Source organism: Marmota monax, unplaced genomic scaffold, assembly GCF_021218885.2.
Source record: "Marmota monax isolate L192 unplaced genomic scaffold, Marmota_monax_Labrador192_F-V1.1 WCK01_AAM20220418_F8-fsc00131, whole genome shotgun sequence".
NCBI classification, from domain to species: domain Eukaryota; kingdom Metazoa; phylum Chordata; class Mammalia; order Rodentia; family Sciuridae; genus Marmota; species Marmota monax.
The window spans coordinates 3964141-3983764 of NW_026693141.1; the positions used below are offsets into that span (position 1 = coordinate 3964141).

The 19624-nt window shown below is 37.9% G+C and overlaps 2 protein-coding genes across 2 annotated transcripts in view; both read left to right on the plus strand.

Annotated features, from left to right (window-relative positions):
• Tsga13 (testis specific 13) overlaps positions 1-4027 on the plus strand; it is a 53363-nt gene extending 49336 nt beyond the window's left edge. Inside the window, exons 5-7 of the mRNA XM_046455100.1 lie at positions 1146-1288; positions 1975-2102; positions 3858-4027. Coding sequence (XP_046311056.1) covers positions 1146-1288; positions 1975-2102; positions 3858-4027 — 441 coding nt within the window. The remainder of the gene's footprint in view (positions 1-1145; positions 1289-1974; positions 2103-3857) is intronic.
• A 261-nt stretch (positions 4028-4288) lies between these two features.
• Copg2 (COPI coat complex subunit gamma 2) overlaps positions 4289-19624 on the plus strand; it is a 131646-nt gene continuing 116310 nt past the window's right edge. Inside the window, exons 1-5 of the mRNA XM_046455083.2 lie at positions 4289-4434; positions 5529-5581; positions 6155-6235; positions 9892-9963; positions 12855-12934. Coding sequence (XP_046311039.1) covers positions 4398-4434; positions 5529-5581; positions 6155-6235; positions 9892-9963; positions 12855-12934 — 323 coding nt within the window. The 5' untranslated portion in view covers positions 4289-4397. The remainder of the gene's footprint in view (positions 4435-5528; positions 5582-6154; positions 6236-9891; positions 9964-12854; positions 12935-19624) is intronic.

Genomic DNA, 19624 nt, shown 5'->3' on the forward strand with positions numbered 1-19624 from the left:
TCAATATCTGGTCCCCCCAAATATATATATGTATATGTATATATGTGACTAACCAGTCTTTGTTTCAATGAAGTTTAATTCTAGCGAGGTAGACAGACCATAAGGAAGTTAAACATCATACAGAAAATACATAACATGATAGACACCATGCCAAAGCAAGATAAATGGATGGACTGTGAATGACAACTTTAGATAGTGTAGTTAGGGAAGGTTATCAGAAGTGATAATGATTTTTTAGTAGACACTTTAAATGGGGTTGGTGTCATGCAATCCCTAAGGTGAGAATATAGTTTTTATTTCAGATTGCCACATGTTGGGGGAAAATATAAATTGTAACTTTCTCAAATGAGATAAATCAGGAGAATAAGGAAACAAAACCATGTCATATGAGGAAAACTTCAAGATATTGGCAATGTTCAGCCTGGAAGAAATAGGGCTTAGGAGGAACATGACAGATTTCTTCAAAAATTTGTCTGTGAAAGAGGCATTAGATTTGCTCTGATTGGATTACTGGGTAAAAGTTATAGGGAGATAGCTGATCAAAGATGAAATTATTTTATGTTTTGTTTTGAAGCATAGGAAGACTGATCACTTGATAATGAAATTGAGGGGATAAAAGTATCAGATGAACAGTCATACAGGATAACTTTTAAGACTGAAAATCCTCAATTCTATGACCTTTAAGAATGATGAAATTATTACCTCACAAAACATCCCATTCCATGGCCCTATCCCTGTAGATGGAGAAAGTAATGTGGATAACATAATCATCTCCAAAAAAGGAAGGTAGAGTTCCATATGGGATCTATTTCTCAACTTGTTAACAAATTCACTAATAGAATCCTTCTCCAAACTGGGCAACTTCCTCTGCCATTCACTTCCAAGGGCCAGTAGGCAAGTTTGATCAATTGCTTAGGAAACTGACCAAGCTTTGGACAAATCATTTGGCAATGAAAGAATACATATTATCCGGCTCAGGGCACTGCTTCCTATGGTTCTGGCTTCTGAGTTTCCACTTCCCACTTTGATATATTTGGTTGCATAGTTTTAGGGGAATCATAACTTAGTCCAGGAACTTGGTCCAACCTTGAAGTTCCAAGAGACTGGGCCGACTTCCTCACTTTCTCTTCTTCCCTCTGCCACAGGAAATTCATCAAAATCAAAAACCCATTGAGAACTTCTTCCTGCCCCTGATGTCTCAGAAAAAAAAGTTAAGATCCAGACTAAAACCAATCTTCCCTATGAAACGGCTAGACAATCCTACATCCAAGCGAGAACAATGGTTTAGGTGAAATTCTGGCTCTTTTTTTTTACTTAATTTCTTTCCTATCTTTTCCTTATTTGTGTTACTGTCTCTTCTCTATACAATTTAACAAACTTGAAAGGGGGCTCCAAGGGGCTTGGGATAAGGTTGTATGAAAAAGGGGGCAATAAGAATGCTTGTCACAAAATTTTGATTGTGGGGAACATGTCTAATAGCTTCTCAACATGACCTTCAACTTCATTTCCATGCTAATGGAAGAGAAACAGTAATGCATAACTAAAGCTTTCTACTGACAAAGAGTGAAGGAAAGTGCTGTATTCTAATCTGTGTTTTGAGGAAACCAAAGACATGGACCCTTAGCACAAGTTAAGAACTATAGAATTAGAGCAATGTGCTATGAGAACAAAAAGACAAAAGAAGTTCTATTTGAAATTAGTTACTGGAGCAACCTTTATCTAGTTTGCAGAGAAAAAAGAGATTTTGAAGTTACTTCCAAGTTAACTTGGCACCAATGGTTATGGTGCTAAGTAATATAAATGTTCCTTGCAGCTGACTAATACTGCCTCTCTGTCCCTATGGGCAGTCTCTTGGCATTGTCCCTTCTTCTCCCACAGAATCTCTGAGGATGTAGCCAACTTTAAAGTGACTGGTACCATTAACTCCTTGCCCTAGGGTCTACTAAATGAACTTCTGTTGTTGTCGTTGTTAAGGTTTTCCACTGACAATGACTTCAAAAGTGAAGGAAAGTATTCAAAAGTGTTTGCTTTGAAGAAACAGAAAAAAATGTACCCTCAGCTCAATTTTGCTCCAGTCTGTGAAAGGGATATGAGGAAAAATGGTAAGCTCTTTTCTCTCAATGCAGTGGTTTACTGAACTGAGATGTGGGCTGGAGGTAGAACCTACAGGGATTAAGAGATATGGGCAGATTGGCACCTGTCATGGTGGTTCTAGACATTGTTTTCCCTTGTAGCAAGGAAGCTGAGAACTAAAAGAAGTTTAAATCCTCAAATTTCAAGAAAGCACTAGCAGTTTTTTCCAAACTCTATCATCTACCACTTTCATAGTTTTTGACATATTTATGTATTATTTGTTCCATTATTTACTTAGCAAAATCCTTCCCCCACCCTTTGGCTGATGGGGATTGAACCCAGGGACTACTGGTGCATGCTAGGCAAGCACTCTACTTCTGAGCTATACCCCAGCCTAAGGATTTAAAATTTTTTGTCCTGTGAGCATGGTGGTACGTGCCTGTAATCCTAGTCACTCCACTGGCTGACACAGGAAGGTCAGCCTGGGCAATTTAGTAATAACCTGTCTCAAAATTAAAAAGTAAAAATGGCTGGGGAATGTAGCTCAGTAGTAGAGCACCCCTAAGCTCCTGAGTTCCATCCCTAGTACTACCAAAAAAAAAAAAGTCCTAAATACTATATTTGTTTTCAGTCCCAGAATATTTCAGATGTACAAGTATCTTTTCTTTCAAGAGAGAGACTTCACCCGGAAAGTATGGTTTGAGCTTTATAAGTCAGATAATATAATAGTTAATATAGTCCATTTAGTCAAGTCGAAGTGAAATCTTAAATGATACCATATGTAGGATAGAGGCAGTTAAGCTTAAATCCATATGTGGGGGAATTTCTCTAGAATCTAACCTAGATTAGAATTCCTCTAATTTTGCAAGAGCACAGGATGCATCCTTAACAGGATGCACCCAATTTACATTATAAAGAGAACTCTTTAATATCTCAGTATGTAGCTTCTCTTTAGATTTAGGGTGACTTTTCAGTTTTCCTAATAAAAACACATAAATAAAATCAAAGGATACTTAGTTTGCTTTTGTACATAAAGTCTGTCATGATGCATTTCCTATACAAAAATGAATCTGCTGGAGAGTTGAACCAGTATTCCCACTTAAAGCAAAGGAACAGCTAATATCTCCTCAACCCCCCCCCCCCCATAATGCCCCTTGTTTATCAGGCATCCAAATCAGGAAAGAGTACACTTAGAACAGTTTGCGGGGAAGCTGTGAAGTTTAATTAAGGAAGGTAAGAGGTCAACCATAGGACCTGAACCAAGGTGAGAGCAGTTTGGAATAAGCTTACAGATTCAAGGGATATTTACAAGGCAAAAAGTGTCCAAAAGTGGGGAAAGGCAGGAGCAAGAAGATCCCACGATAGAAACTTGCAAAGAACAGGTGGAGATTGAAAAAGAGCCTGACTAAAGTGGTATCACTGAAGCCAAATGAAGCAAAAGTTTGTCACAGTCTCAGACAATAGAACATACATTTTGAGTAAAGGCCTTTTATGCACATGAATGAGTGCATGATAATAACTGTGACTGAAGTGTCAATATAATTGCAGAGGAAATCATTTAAAAGGGGTGGGACCAGGCAAAGAAGATCCTAAACTGGCAATATACTTTAAACTGGGTTTTGATGAAGAGTAAGGATCCAGAATTATAAAGAAGTTTGGAAATGATAGTTACTCTTGATAAAGAGTAAAGATCAAGTTTCTGGACCTTCCGTGCCACTCAGTAAGTATTCCTCTACTACTTTTGGAAATGCACATTCACCAAGGTGTCCTGTGCTTTGTCGTAGTTTCCAAGAAGTCTGTGAATGAAATGCTGACTCCCCAGATGCTTTGGGAACCACTCACACTTTCATCGTTGCTAGAAGAGAAGCCCACCAGAATCGTGCCAGGGGAAAGCTCCTTCCGCAACGGAAAGGCTCAACAGTGGATTATCAAAAATGCCACTGTCATTAAGTGAAAAAAAACCTCTTAAGGCCTCCCGCCTAGTTCTCCAGGGATAGGAGGGGTCTGCAGAAATCGCTGACCAAATAAAATCACATTGCAGCTGCCGCAGGCGTGGGCTGCGTAGGCGCGAGCTGGGTGGGCGGGACAAGCCCCTGGGGCAGCGCCTGGCCCCGCCCCCGCACGGCCAGGGAGGGCGTGGCTACCTCCCCAGGGGGCGAAGGCGGCCACAACGGCCCGGGAGGGCGGGCCTTGGCCCCGAGTGACGGCCTGGAGGCCCAACCGGCGAGAGAACACGGGGCCGGCCTTCCTGCAGCCTCTTCCGCTTGCCGGCAGCGGCGCCTGGGACGGTTGCTGTGAGTCTGGGCGCTGGGAAGTCGTCCAAGATGATTAAAAAATTCGACAAGAAGGACGAAGAGTCTGGTACGCGCGGGGCTTCTGACTCTCAATCTCAGCCTCGGGGGTCCCCTTCCCTCGCTCGCCGCCACCTGCTTTCCGGAACGGCGGGGCTGGGGGCGTGGGCGCCGCCGTGCGAGGGGCCGTCCGCTCCTGCCGGGGGCCTGCCCGTAGCCCCTCCCCCGGGTGCCGGGGCCTCCCCTTGGGCCGCGCGCTCCCGCTTCGGCGCGCGGCGCTGCCTGGGCCTGATGGGCGGCTCCGCCCCGGCCCGTGTCCCCACCCCCGTTCCCGCCCCCGACGGAGCCCCTCCGTGTTGCTTCCCGGAGGGCTCCTGGCGGGGGCTAAGGAGTGCGTGCGCTGCTCTCTGCGGCAGCGTGGGGGTTGCTGGTGGGGTTAGGCTCGGAATGGGAGCGCCCTGTTCTCGGGGCTGGGGTAGACGATGCAGCGTATGCGTATATATGGACTTTGAGGTGTCTGTACCTTCTAATCTTCCTGGGGGGGGGCAACCTGCCCCGTGGGACACTGATGGACTAATGCTCAGGCATCCCAAAGTGACTTGCGTCTTTATACCCGCCTGTGGTCCAAGGCAAACCGGGAATATGCCAAGTCACCTCAAAAAAGAAAAAAATTGTCAGTGTTAGTGGCTACTCTCACGTAGTGCGTTAAGAGGGTTGGGGTAGTTAACCTCCACGGCCCCATCCAACTTTTTGTTTATGTAATTCTTTGCAAAACTCTTCCAATTCTGCCTCTCAGTAAATGTTAAAAACACATAAAATAAGGCTTGCTTTTAAGAAAAAAGTTCCCTACCATAATCTCATTAATCTTGGTTGTTGTGGAAATGACACATATTTATAAACATTCATGGGAATAAAAAAGAGGGTAGAGAATGAAGACACTCCTGTAAAAGAGAAGTCCAACCTCTTACACTGTGTCAAATGACAGAACTCGTATCAAAATCAAAATGATTTTATTCAATTTATGTACATACTAGTAATGACTATCACTGTAGTAGCCAAGTGAGGGCTCACTTAGGTGAGATTTCTAAAGCATTCAGTACCCTTCTCTAGAAAATAAGTATGTAGGATAGCTACTGAAGACATTTCTTTTGTTTTATGCTATAGGTAGTGGTTCCAATCCTTTCCAGCATCTGGAGAAGAGTGCTGTCTTACAGGAGGTATGACTTGGAATTACATTGTAATTCCTCTTTTCTGTTTTAGAATGGCGGGCAGAGAACCTCTGGGATACTAGAGTCAGGACCTCCGAAATAAATATTAAGGAATGTAACTGATTGCAGAGCATATAAACTGGAGGGAGAAGGAAGAGGACTTGTCACAGGAGAATCTAAAGCTGAGAGAAGTGCAAAGACATGCAGGCTCTGCCATGTATTGGTAACATTAAATAAAATGTGAAAAGAGGTGTTTAGTGCAAGGTTGTTAGAAGAAGTTAGATATTGAGCATTTTGCATTCATATGAGGTAGGTAAAAATTCTGACTCTTTCTTAACAGATAAAGCCCATAAAGTTGTAGTAGACCTTAGGGAATGAATTAGAAAATACAGGCTGGAAAATCAAGGCCGTATCTAATAATTTATCAGCTACCATAGTAAACTGAGGACTAGAGACAACTAACATTCTTTGGATATTGTATTTTAAAAGTCTTCATTATTAAAGTTGATTTGTTGTATTCTGATTTAGAAAAAGGTAGAAAATACACTATATGTAACAGTAATATTTTGCATGTTTCTGTAGGCTCGTATATTCAATGAAACCCCCATCAATCCAAGAAGATGTTTGCATATTCTTACAAAGATTCTTTATTTATTGAACCAGGTAAATTCTTTTTATTTTCCTTAGATGTGTGTCCTAGAATAGAAACACATGTGTAACATACAGAAACTACTTTCTGGAATATAATTATTTTTTTAAAAATTCATTTAATTTTAAAATCCAAAATGTTTATTCACCAGAACAATGTGTAAAACTTCTTGAGCAAGGGACTATGAAATCTATTTTTATATTATGAAGTATTTAAACTGGCTTTAAGCATATAGTATATTCTCAACAAATACATTGATTTGAATTTAATAACCACTAGTTAGCACACATTGTTTACATGTATCTAGGGGTCTTTATGTCTCTCTGAAAATATACTGTAATGTCAGACAAATTTTAGATTTTTTTTTGTATAATAGTGATGTTTTAAGGCTTTGATTTTTAATATTCAGATTTATACTTATTATTCTTATTCCACTACTCATTATTAATGTAATATTCAATATTACTACTGAATATTCATATTCAGTAATCTGATTATGGGCAAATAATTTAACCATTGATTGCCTTAATGTCCATTTTTGCAAATTGGCATTATGATAATATCTGTTGTATAGAATTATAATGATTAAGTGAAATAAATATCAAGCAATGGGAATAGTACTGAACCCACAGTAGCATTCAAGAATGATTTTCATTGAGTCACTCAGCAAATATTTATTGCATGCCTACTGTGTCCTATGCACTATTCTAGGCACTAGGGTTATAGTGGACAAAATAAACAAAAAAAAATTGTAGTCATAGAATGTAGATTCTTTTTTTCTTTTCTTTTCTTTTTTGGTGGTACTGGGGATTGAACCCAGGACCTTGTGCATGGGAGGCAAGCCTGCTACCAACTGAGCTATATCCCCAGCCCCCAACTTTATTTTATTTATTTTTATGTGGTGCTGAGGATTTTTATATGGTGCTGAGGATTGAACCCAGGGCCTTGCACATGCGAGGCAAGTGCTCTACCGCTGAGTCATGTTACTCAGCAGTAAAAGAGAATAAAATCATGACATTTGCAGGTAAATGGATGGAGTTAGAGAAGATAATGCTAAGTGAAATTAGCCAATCCCAAAAAATCAAATGCCGAATGTTTTCTTTGATATAAGGAGGCTGATTCATAGTAGGATAGGAGAGGGAGCTTGGGAGGAATAGAAACTCTAGATAGGGCAGAGGGGTTAGAGGGGAAGAGAGGGGGCATGGGGTTATAAATGGTGGTAGAATGTGATGATAATTATTACCCAAAGTACGTGTATGAAGACACGAATTGGTGTGAATATACTCTGTATACAACCAGAAAAAAAAAAAAAGAATGTAGATTCTTTATTATTATTAATTTTATCATTTATTTACTTTTTTGCTTCAAACTGTTTAAAAAACATGAACCTTATGATTTTGTTGATCATATGATCAGAATCATAGAGCCTTATGATTTTGTTGATCCCATATATATGTGTGTGTGTGTATGTTTGTATTATGTATATAAGTACATGTATACACACACACACACGCAAATAATATACCATATGTATCAGGTAGTTTATATATGATGCTAAGAAAACTTAGCTTCCAATTTGAATTCTGAGAGAATATTTTACCTTTACTGTTTTGTAACTGAAAACCTCATCCAGAGATTTAATGAAGCTATATTTTTTGCAAATGGAGACTGGGCAACAATCATATAGTTTTAAATAAAATATATTTGTTCACAAACAGCATAACCCCTCTTTGACAGCATATTAGAAACATTTAAGCCATAGTCAATTTGGATAAATTTTTGTAGCATACTTTGTGTTCAAATTGGTTAAACCTATTATATAAATAATTTAGAACAAAGTTGATTCAGAGTGTCCATATTTTTACATTGGCCAATACCAGTTTTAATAGGGCAACTCATGTTGAAACACTGCATTATCTTGATAAAGAAATTATCAAGCATAGCATAAACACAGCTAACTACATAAACAGATTTGGGAACATTCATTTTTATCTTTTTTCCTTGTTCTTATTAGAGCTTTATGGAAAAATACTTTTCAGTTTCTACTGGAGTTGACAGAGCCATATGTTCTCTGAATTTCAAGTCAAAAAGTAGGTTTAACCAATTTGAACACAAAGTGTGCTACAAAAATTTATCCAAATTGACTATGGCTTAAAAAAATAGGGATTTAAGGTTTTCTAATAGAACTGTAAAGTACATGGGCTTCTAGGTATTCAGTAAATATTTATGACAGAAAGAAGGTAATCTCTTGCTAATGAGCAAGTTGAACACTCTGATTTAAATAATTGAAAATTCTTATTATACTTTGTCTTTCATTCTAAACTTTCACTGGCTTTCAATTTATAAACCACATGGCTATTTATCCACTTCTTACTTAAAATAATTCAGTATCACACACTTCTAGAATAGTGGTCAAACCTTTTTTACTTTTTTTTTTTTAAATAAAAACTTTTGCTGTTTTTTTTTTTTTTTTTTTAATCAAAGTTATTCTTGGGTTGGGGATGTGGCTCAAGCTGAAGTGCACTCGCCTGGCATGTGTGCGGCCCAGGTTCGATTCTCAGCACCACATACAAAGATGTGGTGTCCACCGAAAACTAAAATATAAATATTAAAATTCTTTCTCTCTCTCTCTCTCTCTCTCTCTCTTAAAAAAAAAAAAAAAAAAAGTTATTCTTAACACCCATGGTAAATAGATTGAAAACTGGCTATATTTGATGTGAAATCTGAAGCTCTGAAAAGAGATTGAGCCTAAAATTTTGTATAAATTGCCCTTAATGAAGAAATTAAATATTGAAATGGCATTATTTCAGATATTCTATGATATGAATGTTTTGAAAATAAGTGACAGTAGGTTATCTTACCCTTATTACTCAATATGATTCTTGGATCAGCAGCCTTTGCATCACTGGGAGCTTGTTACAAACGCAAAAATCTCAGCCTTCACCCTAGGATTCCACTGATTTGGAATCTGCAGTTTTTGGCAAAATCCACAGATAATTTGTTATTTACTTTAAGTTTGTAAAGCTCTGTTCCGAATTATATTTTTAAGGTTTGGGCCAGTGTCTTCAGATCTCTAGCAGCCTTGTAAATCTTATTAATATGACAAATCTGAGTCTGACCCTTTTGGTTGGATCCCAGTTTGCTGCGTTTTCTGGGATTCCTCATAGACAGTTCTTTACAGTTTCATATTTATTATGCTCCTATCATATGTCAGGCATTGTGCTGGGCATTAGATTATAGAAATGTATAAGGTATGATCTCTGCTCTTCGGCAGTAACATTCTATTCTGATTAGTAGCTGTACTTGCCTCTTGGTAAATCCTTCTTGAAGGAAATAAAAACAATTTCTACTGAAAGCCTAGAGAACACTAATCTAGAACTTTTAAGTGTAGTGTGTGATACTGAATTATTTTAAGTAAGAAGTGGATAAATAGCCATGTGGGTTTATAAATCGAAAGCCAGAAAAACCACCAAGAGGCAGAATGTTTACAAAGGATTTTTTTTTCCTGAATTCTGAAAGATTTTTGCATAAGAAAATATCCAAAAAAAAAATCGTGTGTGTGTGTGCGTGTGTGTTGTGGGTGTGTGTATGTATATGTGTGTACACACACATAACACACACACACACATACATACATATTTCAGTTTAAATTGTTTTACATTTTACTTAGGGTGAACACTTTGGAACTATGGAAGCTACAGAAGCCTTCTTTGCAATGACCCGATTGTTTCAATCTAATGATGTAAGTTCTTTTTTTATTCTTTTCAATGAAAAAAACTTTTAATTTGTTTTTCCTAAGGAACTTAGAGTGTTCTAAATTAGGGGAGGGTTGCTTGAAATGTTTAAAATTACTGAAAAACTGTCTTTATAAAACTTTTAAATGCTCATTAAAGGACATGTGAAAATGAAGGAATTGAGTTAATGAAAGTATATAGTATTATAGCTATTCCTCCACAGATCTACCCTGCAGTTATAAAAAACAGTTAATATTCAGTTTCTGCCATGACACTGCAAAGGTGGACTGGTATAGAAGTCAGTGTGCATAGCTACCACACCTGTCAGTTCTTAGTCAAGTTTCTGGAGTACTTGAGGTTTTTGGTCAGCAGGGCTGGCAGTAAAGAAGAGCTGACTATGGAGTAGAGAAGGGGCAGGGGATAGCAAAAGAGAAGAGTGAGACAAACTAATTCTGCCAGCAGTTCTGCATCTGCCTCTCATTACCACAGACCACCCAACCTTCAGAGAGTAATGGCTGCTGCTTTTCTTTTCATGTAAATGTGGCACATATTTCTCTTCTGCCCAATTCTAACACAGAAACATACAGAAATGTGATCTAGGATCTCTGTCTCTCAGCCATTAGCATAAATTGGCCAATCTTTAAAAAAATTTTTTTATTTTGTAGTTGTAGATGGACAGAATGCCTTTATTGTATTTATTTTTATGTGGTAGTAAGGATCAAACCCTCTGTCTCACACATGCTAGGCAAGTGCTCTGCCACTGAGCTACAGCTACAGCCCAAGCTGGCCAGTCTTGCTGTTCTTTTCAAATGTATTGCATATTAGCACAGGTCATGTTTTATGTTCTATCCCCAGGATTTCCTGGGATTTGAGTCCGGTCATGTGTCTAGATTAATGTAAGGTTGTAGGAGTAGATCCTTAGGTAGATCATCAGTTCCCTGTAAGGCAAAGGGGGACTAATTTCCTCAGACATGAAATGAAGAACTGTTTCTGTTGGCAAAGAATGCTTGGCAGAATTTAGGAATTCTAGGTACTCACCTTTATCAGATTCTGTTCATGTGTCCCCATCTCAATTTTCAAGGCCCTCTTGCCAGTCAAGGTGCTAACTTTAACATAAGCTGCTCCTGCAAGAGTTTGAATTAAATTTGCATTGGAATTCAGCTACCTGCAGGATTTGCCTTCCCATTCTGTGGCCACTTGACATTAAGGTAGTTATAGAAGATTTTTGATCCCTTATACAGATCTTGAGCTGTGCGTTTAAAGCTCTAAGCTTATCCTTTTATTTTCCCCCCAGAATAGCTTTCCATTATACTAAGGAACAACTAGTTATTTCATTATTTTTATTGAGCAACTTATAATAAAAACTTGTTTTGTGGTGCTGAGAATTGAACCCAAGGCTTGTGCATTCTAGACAAGCACTCTACCACTAACCTACATCCCTAACCCAACAACTTAAATTTTTAGCAACTTATTTTTACTAAAATGTTCTCTGATGTCGTCAGCTTACTTTGTCTTTCATAGGTCCTTGCCTGCAGATGGTAATTTAAATATTTTGCCTCTGTATACCTTAGACTACTTGTGTTTTACTACTGGAAACAGAGTCATTAATGCTTTTAATCAAATCAGAGAAATAATCTTAGTTCATAGCAGGTACTGTTTCCCTTTAACCTCTTTCTGTTCCAGAAATTTAGTGTTCAATCAGGGAAGTGGAATCACTAAGAATATTATGGGATTAAGTATTTATTAGAGGCATGAGACTAGAAAATGAGGCATTTCACACTGTTGGAGTGGATCTTAGAGGGTTGCTGTTAAAAAAGTCATGGAAGGCTGTTGCCTCTGTGTGGCTCTGATTTTGCAGCCAGGTTTCTGGTGGTAGGCCTGGTTGGGTCAGCATAAGTTAATAGGATCAACAAATTGTAGGTCATGGTGGAATGAAAAGAATGGTTGGATCAGGAGTGGTATTTGGGGAGTGAGTTGCTTGGAAATAAAATAGAAAGGGATACTCTCAATGATAAAGGTTGTGACAATGGAAGTGAATGATTTTTTATGGGAGAAAGGACAGGATCATTAAAAGGAGGTCAGGAAATGGAGAAGTCAGAGTTTCAGGGATAAGGTCTATATGGCTGGTAAGATCACCAATTCTTATTAGAGTGACAGTGAGCAAGGTAATAGTGTGTAAGTGTGTGTGTAATTTTTTTTTTTTTTTAAATAAGGAAGTAACCTGGAGTCTATATGTTACCAGACATGATGGTAAAAATGATACATTTAAAGCATAAGCTTTAAATTCAGAGTGTTTTTAGGGAAGGAGGAGATAAGTGAAAGTTGGCACAAATCATTTATTATTCAGGAGAAACACTGGTATACACTGAAGAGAGGCTGAACATTTCTCCATACATGTTTTTTAAGAATTGTAAAAATACTTCTTCTATGACAAGCCTTTAACACTTTGATGAAAACTATGTCTTTTAACTAAAACTATCAGAGTCTAAGTTCAGAACTCTCTGTAAAAAGACCCATATAACTGAATTTTTCAGTTTTTCTTTTTTCCCAGGGTGTCAAGGCATCAAGTATTTGTGCTTATGAAATAATAATATTCTCTCTTTTTTAAATACCTTTATTTTGTTTATTTATTTTTATGTGGTGCTGAGGATCAAACCCAGTGCCTCACACCTGCAAGGCAAGTACTCTACTGCTGAGCCACAACCCCAGCCCTGGAAATAATAATATTCTAAATATTTTCTTACCTAGACATTTTGTTAAAAGATTTTTTTTTTTTTGGCAGGTAAGAATATGCTTAAGACTCTCTCTCTAAATGTTTGTACTAGGAATCCTTACTTTGGAAATTAAAGAAAACATTTCTTTCTGAATAACCTGTTACCTTCTGTAAATAATTTTTCAGCAAACATTGAGGAGAATGTGCTACCTTACCATCAAAGAAATGGCTACCATCTCGGAGGATGTGATAATTGTCACAAGCAGGTATGTGACTACTAGTATCAAAATTTGGATGATATATTTATGAACTATTTTCTGTTCTCCTTTGTTGACTTTCCTTTTTCTTTACTGTAAGGAAGCCTAAAGGAATATTGTGTTTTAAAGCATTCTTTTCAAAAAATGCAGATATCAGCATGTAAAAACCACCCCTCATAAATAAATCATAGAGTAATGCCAATAGAATTTATTACCTTAAAAATGCTCATAAAATATATAAATAGCACTGAGAAGTAAATGAGACACTGAAATAAAATATTTACAGTATAACATCAAAAGGCTACCATCCATATTATATAAAGAACTCTTATTCTTAAAAATAATACCAAGTGATAATTCGTAAAATAGCTAGTGTAAAGGATCTTAATATCTTTAGATAGTCACAAAATTTTAAGTGACCAAAAAAATGTACATTAAAAATTTAACAATTAGTTAAATATTTTTACTCTTCAAATTGACAAAAAAATCAAAAAGGCAACATTTAGTAAGAGAGACTGATATTCTTGTATACAGAAGGTAGAGTAATGAATTGATTCAGGTTTTCTACAAAGCAGTTTGGTAGCATTTATTGAATGACTAAAAAGATTTTATTCCCTTGGCTCAGTAATACCACATCTCTGCAACTATCATCAGAAAATGATCAGAGGTAGCAAAACTGATATACAATAGTGTATGTTGCAGCACTGTTTACAGTAGCAAAAAGGATAACTTATGTGTCTTATCATTGATAAAATGATTTAACCATGTTATAATCATTCTATGAAATATTTTTAAGTTTTTGAAAATATTTTTAATACATCTTTAATGATACAGAAAAGTCCTTGCTAAATTTAGTGCTGAGAGTTGGATTCAATCTATGTATTCCATATAGTCTCACTAAAAATATTTTATGTACACATATAAAAATCATGGATGGAAGTATAGTGATATGTTACCAGTAGGTTATCTCTGGTTTGGGGATTGCGGCTAACAGTCTGTTTTTTCTCCCAAGCTTTTGATAATTTCAAAATGTCTTAGAATGACCATGTACAATTTATAGTTCTAAAATGTATGATAAATGTTATTTTTTAAAGTTGCCTTTTTAATTATTAATTATAACTTATTTAACTGGATATGGTTTTTGGACAACAAAATACATTTTTGGAAGAGGGTGCTTGTATTTAACCAGCAGTATATAGTTTCAATTAGGAAAGATTTTAGCTGAAGTCAGGAAAGCAGATGTAAACAGTGATTTAAAACAAGATGAGAGTTTATTTTTCCTCATATAACCATGAGTCTGGAGGCACAGACTAGCTGGTGTTGGTTCAGTCATTCAACAGTGGCAGGGCTGGTGTCTCTTGAGTTCTTTTGGATATGTTCCATTATTGCAAAATAGATGCCTGAATTACTGGCAGTGCACCACACTCAAGGCAGGAGGGCTACTGGGAAGTGGGCCAGGGAGTGCCAGCACCATCTGCCTCTTTATCAGGAATGCAATTGCTTTTCCCAAGGCAATTTTTAGATTTCATTTGGCACAACTGTGTTATATGACTATCCTTAGGAGGCCAGGAAAGTGAGTATTTAGCTTTTGTAGCCCAAGTATTAGGGGCAGGCAAGGGAGAAGGGATTGCAAATGGGTGTTGGATTAGTCAGCTAACAGTGTCTGCTGCAAGTAAGAAACAGAAAACAGTTATATTGCTAGATTCACTAAATATTTGGAAAGTTTAATTAGTCACCTGCTTTTTGTTTATTTCTTTTAGTCATTAGTACTTCTCTGTTACTAGACTACCTTGAATTATGGTTTACTTCTAGTTCATTTTAAGTGGTTACTAGATATGTAGGTAGAATAATTGTCCTGTAAGGGCAGGGATCCTTAAAAATGGAGGTGGGAGGCAGAAGAAGAGGTTCAGTAAAGAGAGTGATGATGGAAGTAGGTCAAAGAGATGCCATTGTCGTGAAGTTGAAGACAGAGGAAAGGGGCCATGAGCCAAAGAGCATGGGTGACCTCTAGAAGCTGAAATAAAAAATGGATTTACCCTGTTTTAGTCCATTTTATATTGTTTAAAGAAAATGCCTGAAGCTGGGTACTTTAGAAAGATTGGTTTATTTAGTTTATGTTTTAGAGGCTGAAAGATCTGCTAGTCCCATCCATTTGACTTCTGGCAAGGGTCACATGGCATCACAATGACATCACAGTGCCAGGAGTATGTGCAGAAGAAATCATGTGGTGAGACAGGAAGCCAGAAGGATTCAGAGCCAGGCTTCTTCTTTTTATAACAACTCATTCTTTCAAGAACTGTTTGGGTTCTGAGAGAACTACATTAGTTCCATCTGAAGGTGGTGCCCCCAGTGACCTAACCTACTTTCTACTAGGTCCTAATTCTGGAAGGTTTCACCACCTCAACATTACTACTGGGCACTAATCTGCCAGCACATGAATTCTTGGGGAACATATTCAAACCATAATAACCCCTATAGTCTCCAGGAACGAATGCAGCCCTGTAGATATTTTGATTTTAGACAAGTGAGACTTACTTTGGACTTTTTAACTCATACAAATATAAGATAAAGAAATGAATATTATCTTAAACCTTTAAGTTTGTGGTATTTTGCAGCCATAGAAAATTAATGCAAGCCAGGTATGGTGGTACACACCTGTACTTCCAGCTTGGGAGGCTAAGGCAGGCGGATTATGAGTCTAAAGTCAGCCTCAGCAATGGCGAGGCACTAAGCAACTCAGTGAGACCCTGTCTCTAAATAAAATACAGAATAGGTCTGGGGATGTTGCTCATTGCCCCTGGGCTCAATCCCTTATATATATATATATATATATATATATATATATAAAAAGCTAATGCAAATTTTGGGACCTGGAAGAGGGGTGGTACCATAAAAAGTACCTAAAAATCTGGAAGTAGCTTTGGAGTTAGACAATGAGAACAGGCTAGAATCATTTTGGGGAGATGGTAGAACAATCCTAGGTTATTAACAAAAATATGGATGTTAATGGCTATACCAGATTCAAGAAGTAATGAGTGGGATAGAGAGATCAACATTTTAGAGATGACCTAAATCATTGTGAACAGAATTGGTAGAAATATGGACACTACAGATGCTGCTGGGGTGACTCAGAAAAATGAGGAAGTTGGAAACTGGAAAAAAAGGGGACTCTTATTATTATAGCGACAGAAAGCTTAGCAGAATTCTCTCCTGAGATTATGTTGGAAGCAGGACTTATAAGCAGTGAACTTGACTATTTACCAGGCTTCCAAGCAAAGTGTCGAAGAAGCACTTGGTTTATTTTTGCTGCTCTTAGTAAAATTTTAAAGTAGAGAAGTAAACTGAGAGGAGATTAAAGAAAAAAGAGTTAGGACTTCATAATTTTGGAAATTCACAGTCTACCCAAAAGGCAAAGGTGCTTAAATCAAAAGATTCACAGCCAGGAAAGTGTATTTTTAGTGGAAAAGCTAAAGGAGTTACTGCACAACCTTTTGCTGGAACCTCAGATCAAAAGGTCAGAGTAGTCACTCACACAGAACACTTAAGAGATCAAGGATAAGACTCATAGATTCCCTTAGCATCTAAGCAGAAGCTGAAAATAGAGATGGGATTATCTAGGCAAGATCTGTACAGGAGCCTCTTGTGTAATGGAGTGAGTCTCTGTACTTTTATGGTAGACCCACAAGGTTCTTGAGAATCTTATGCCAGCAGAAATTCTATCAGCTTGGACACGAAGTGAAAGAGGATGAAGTGAAAGACAGTTGTCAACAGCCCAGAATTCTCCAGGCAGGAAATAGGCTACTAGAACTACTCAGCTTTGAATACATGCAGTCTACCCTTTATGAAAAAGGAATGGTGGTGACTCCAAGGACAGAGGCACAAGCCTATGGGGTGGCTGTGAGAACTCTGTGGAGTTCTGCCCAGGCAGAATCTTATTGCTGTTTGCCTGGCTGGATTTTAAAATAGGGACCAGAGACTTTTTTCTATTTTCTCTGTTTCTGAATGGGAATAATTCATAATGCTATCTTATGGCATTCTCACACTGTATTTTGGGAGCAGGCAACTTGAGTGATTTCACGGGTCCAGAGATGAAGAGGTATGTTGCTTTAGGATGGTTTATATCAAGAATCTCACTATTGGGGACTGGGGATGTGGCTCAAGCAGTAGCATGCTCGCCTGGCATGTGTACGGCCTGGGTTCGATCCTCAGCACCACATACAAAAAAAACAAAGATGTTGTGTCTGCCAAAAACTAAAAAATAAATATGAAAAAATACTCTCTCTCTTTAAAAAAAAAAAAAAAATTTCACTGTTATGGTCCCCTAAAGAATCATGTGTTAAAGGCTTGGTCCCCAGTGTAGCAGTGTTTAAAGGTGAGGATTTGGGGAAGTGATTGGATCATGGGGGCTCTGACTTCATCTAAAATAGATTAACCCATTCAGGGATTCATATTTGATGGTAGGGCCTAGTTAGAGGAAATTCTTATTGGGTGGTGGGGCTAGAGGAAATAGGCCACTGGGGTACTTTTGAATCAGTGAGATTTTGGACTTTGAATTCATGCTGCAGTGTGTTAAAATTTGGAGAGATTTTGGGGTTGGGAGAGTGTATTTTTGCATGTGAAATGGATACAGGGCTAATGACACAATGATTTTTAGCCCAGTGAGATGTTGGACTTTTATTCTACAGAACTGTAAAATAATAAATTTATGTTGTTTAAGTCCCTAGCTGTGGTAATTTGTCATAAAAGGAATAGAAGACTAATATTGTAGATGACCATTCTGCATACATAGACAGCTGTGTTTTATTGCAAGAAACTATAGAGATTAAGGAAACCAGAAGGCAGATGTTTCACAAAAGAGAATATTTGAATAGACAATAAGCACATGAAAATGTTCTCAACATTATTATCCCAGAAAATATAAATAAAACCCTTAATGAAATATCATACTACACTGACTAGAATGGATAAAATAAAAAGGCTTGACAATAACAAAATCAAAAAAGTCTGCTCTAGTACAGAGTATTGCGTAGATCAGTTGAAACTCACAAGTTGTAGATAGGAAAGAGACTTGGTCTAACTACCTTAGAAAAGGTTTGGCAGTTTCTTATAAACACATACTCACCCTGTGACAAGTAATACCATTTCTAGGTATTTACACAAAGGAAATGAAAACATAGCCACAAAAAAAGACTGTACAAGAATTTCTGATCACTTGTGGTAGACCTCTATGTTATTGGGAATCAAAGGTTCTACTGCTTACTGCTCTACTAGAGCTTGGGAGACAGAGATTGAAGGAGAATAAGTTTATTCAAAACCCGTCTTGGGGAAGATAGAGGCTTTTCTGTCCCAAATCTCCATCTTCAGGGAGCTCATAAATTCAAACAGCTTTTATAAAAGAAGGGGGTACAGTGGAACAAAAGGCAGAAAATGTACATATTTACACAGAACGTGTCATAATTCCTTTTTCTTAACCTTTGTGGGTGCCACTTGGGCTTTGGGTGTAGTTTCTTAGCTTTCATTGAGATGGAGAAAATACTAACCAGAAAGTTGGGGGGGGGGGGATACATTTTAGAGCTTTTAATTTCAAAGGGGCTCTGTTATATAAACTTCAAACCACCCAAATGTTCATCTGTGGAGGAATGGATAAATGAATTGTGGTATACTCATGCAGTGGACTTTTACACAGTAATGAAAGAGAACAAATTCCTTATTTAGGCAACAACATGGATAACCTTCTCAAACATTATATTGGAATAAGAGAAAAACACATAAGAATACAACCTAGATGATGTAGATTCAAATAACCTAAATTCATCTGTGATGATAGAAACCAGAAGTCTGGTGGGTTAGAGGAAATAGTCTAGAAAAAGAATGAAGGGGACTTTCTGAGGTGATGGAAACGTTCAGTAATTTATTTTGGATGGAGGTTATATGGGTAATCACAATTGCCAAAACTCATTTAACAACATATGTCTGTTTTTATTGTATGTAAATTATAACTCAGTTAAAAAAATAACTTGAAGAGATTTAGTTAGTGCCTTAAGAACTGAAAGAACGATCAAGGCTTGCCATCGGAGAAAATGCCCGTTTATTGAAGAACAGCTCTGCATATTTATAGAGCCGGGGGTGGTTTGACAGTCATGACAGTTTAATGGTTGAACGGTTTGACAGTTGGCTGTGGTGCTTTCTGATTGGTGAGTAAGGATCATGTGAGCCAGCAGGGCTAGTCTGAATGGTGGGTAAGGATCATGTGAGCCAGTAGGGCTCACCATTGGACGGCAGTATCATGTGAGCCAGCAGGGCTCACCATTGGAAGGCTCTTCTTGGGGGATGGGGAGTTAGTCTTTGGAGCCAGGGCGACTCCCAACATTCCCCCCTCTTTGTTATTAAATGAGAGTGGGCGTCTACTCATTCTGGCTGCTCCTTGATGAAATGGGGCAGTGTGAGAGAAAGAGAGGAGGGAAGTAAGGCGCCCCCACAGGAGGGCAGAGAAGACCGGTATCAACGAAGGTTCCTTGCCACCACAGATCCATGATGATGTCAGTCCATTCGGCATAGGTCTTTACTGGAGGTATCATCAGTAGCCAGGAAGTTGGTAATTCCTGAGGAGAAGCTGGAGTCTGAATGAACTTTATGATAAAGGGAAGGAACAGGCACAGGGAGTTTTTATAGCCCAAATCTAATGGGGTCTCTGGGTCT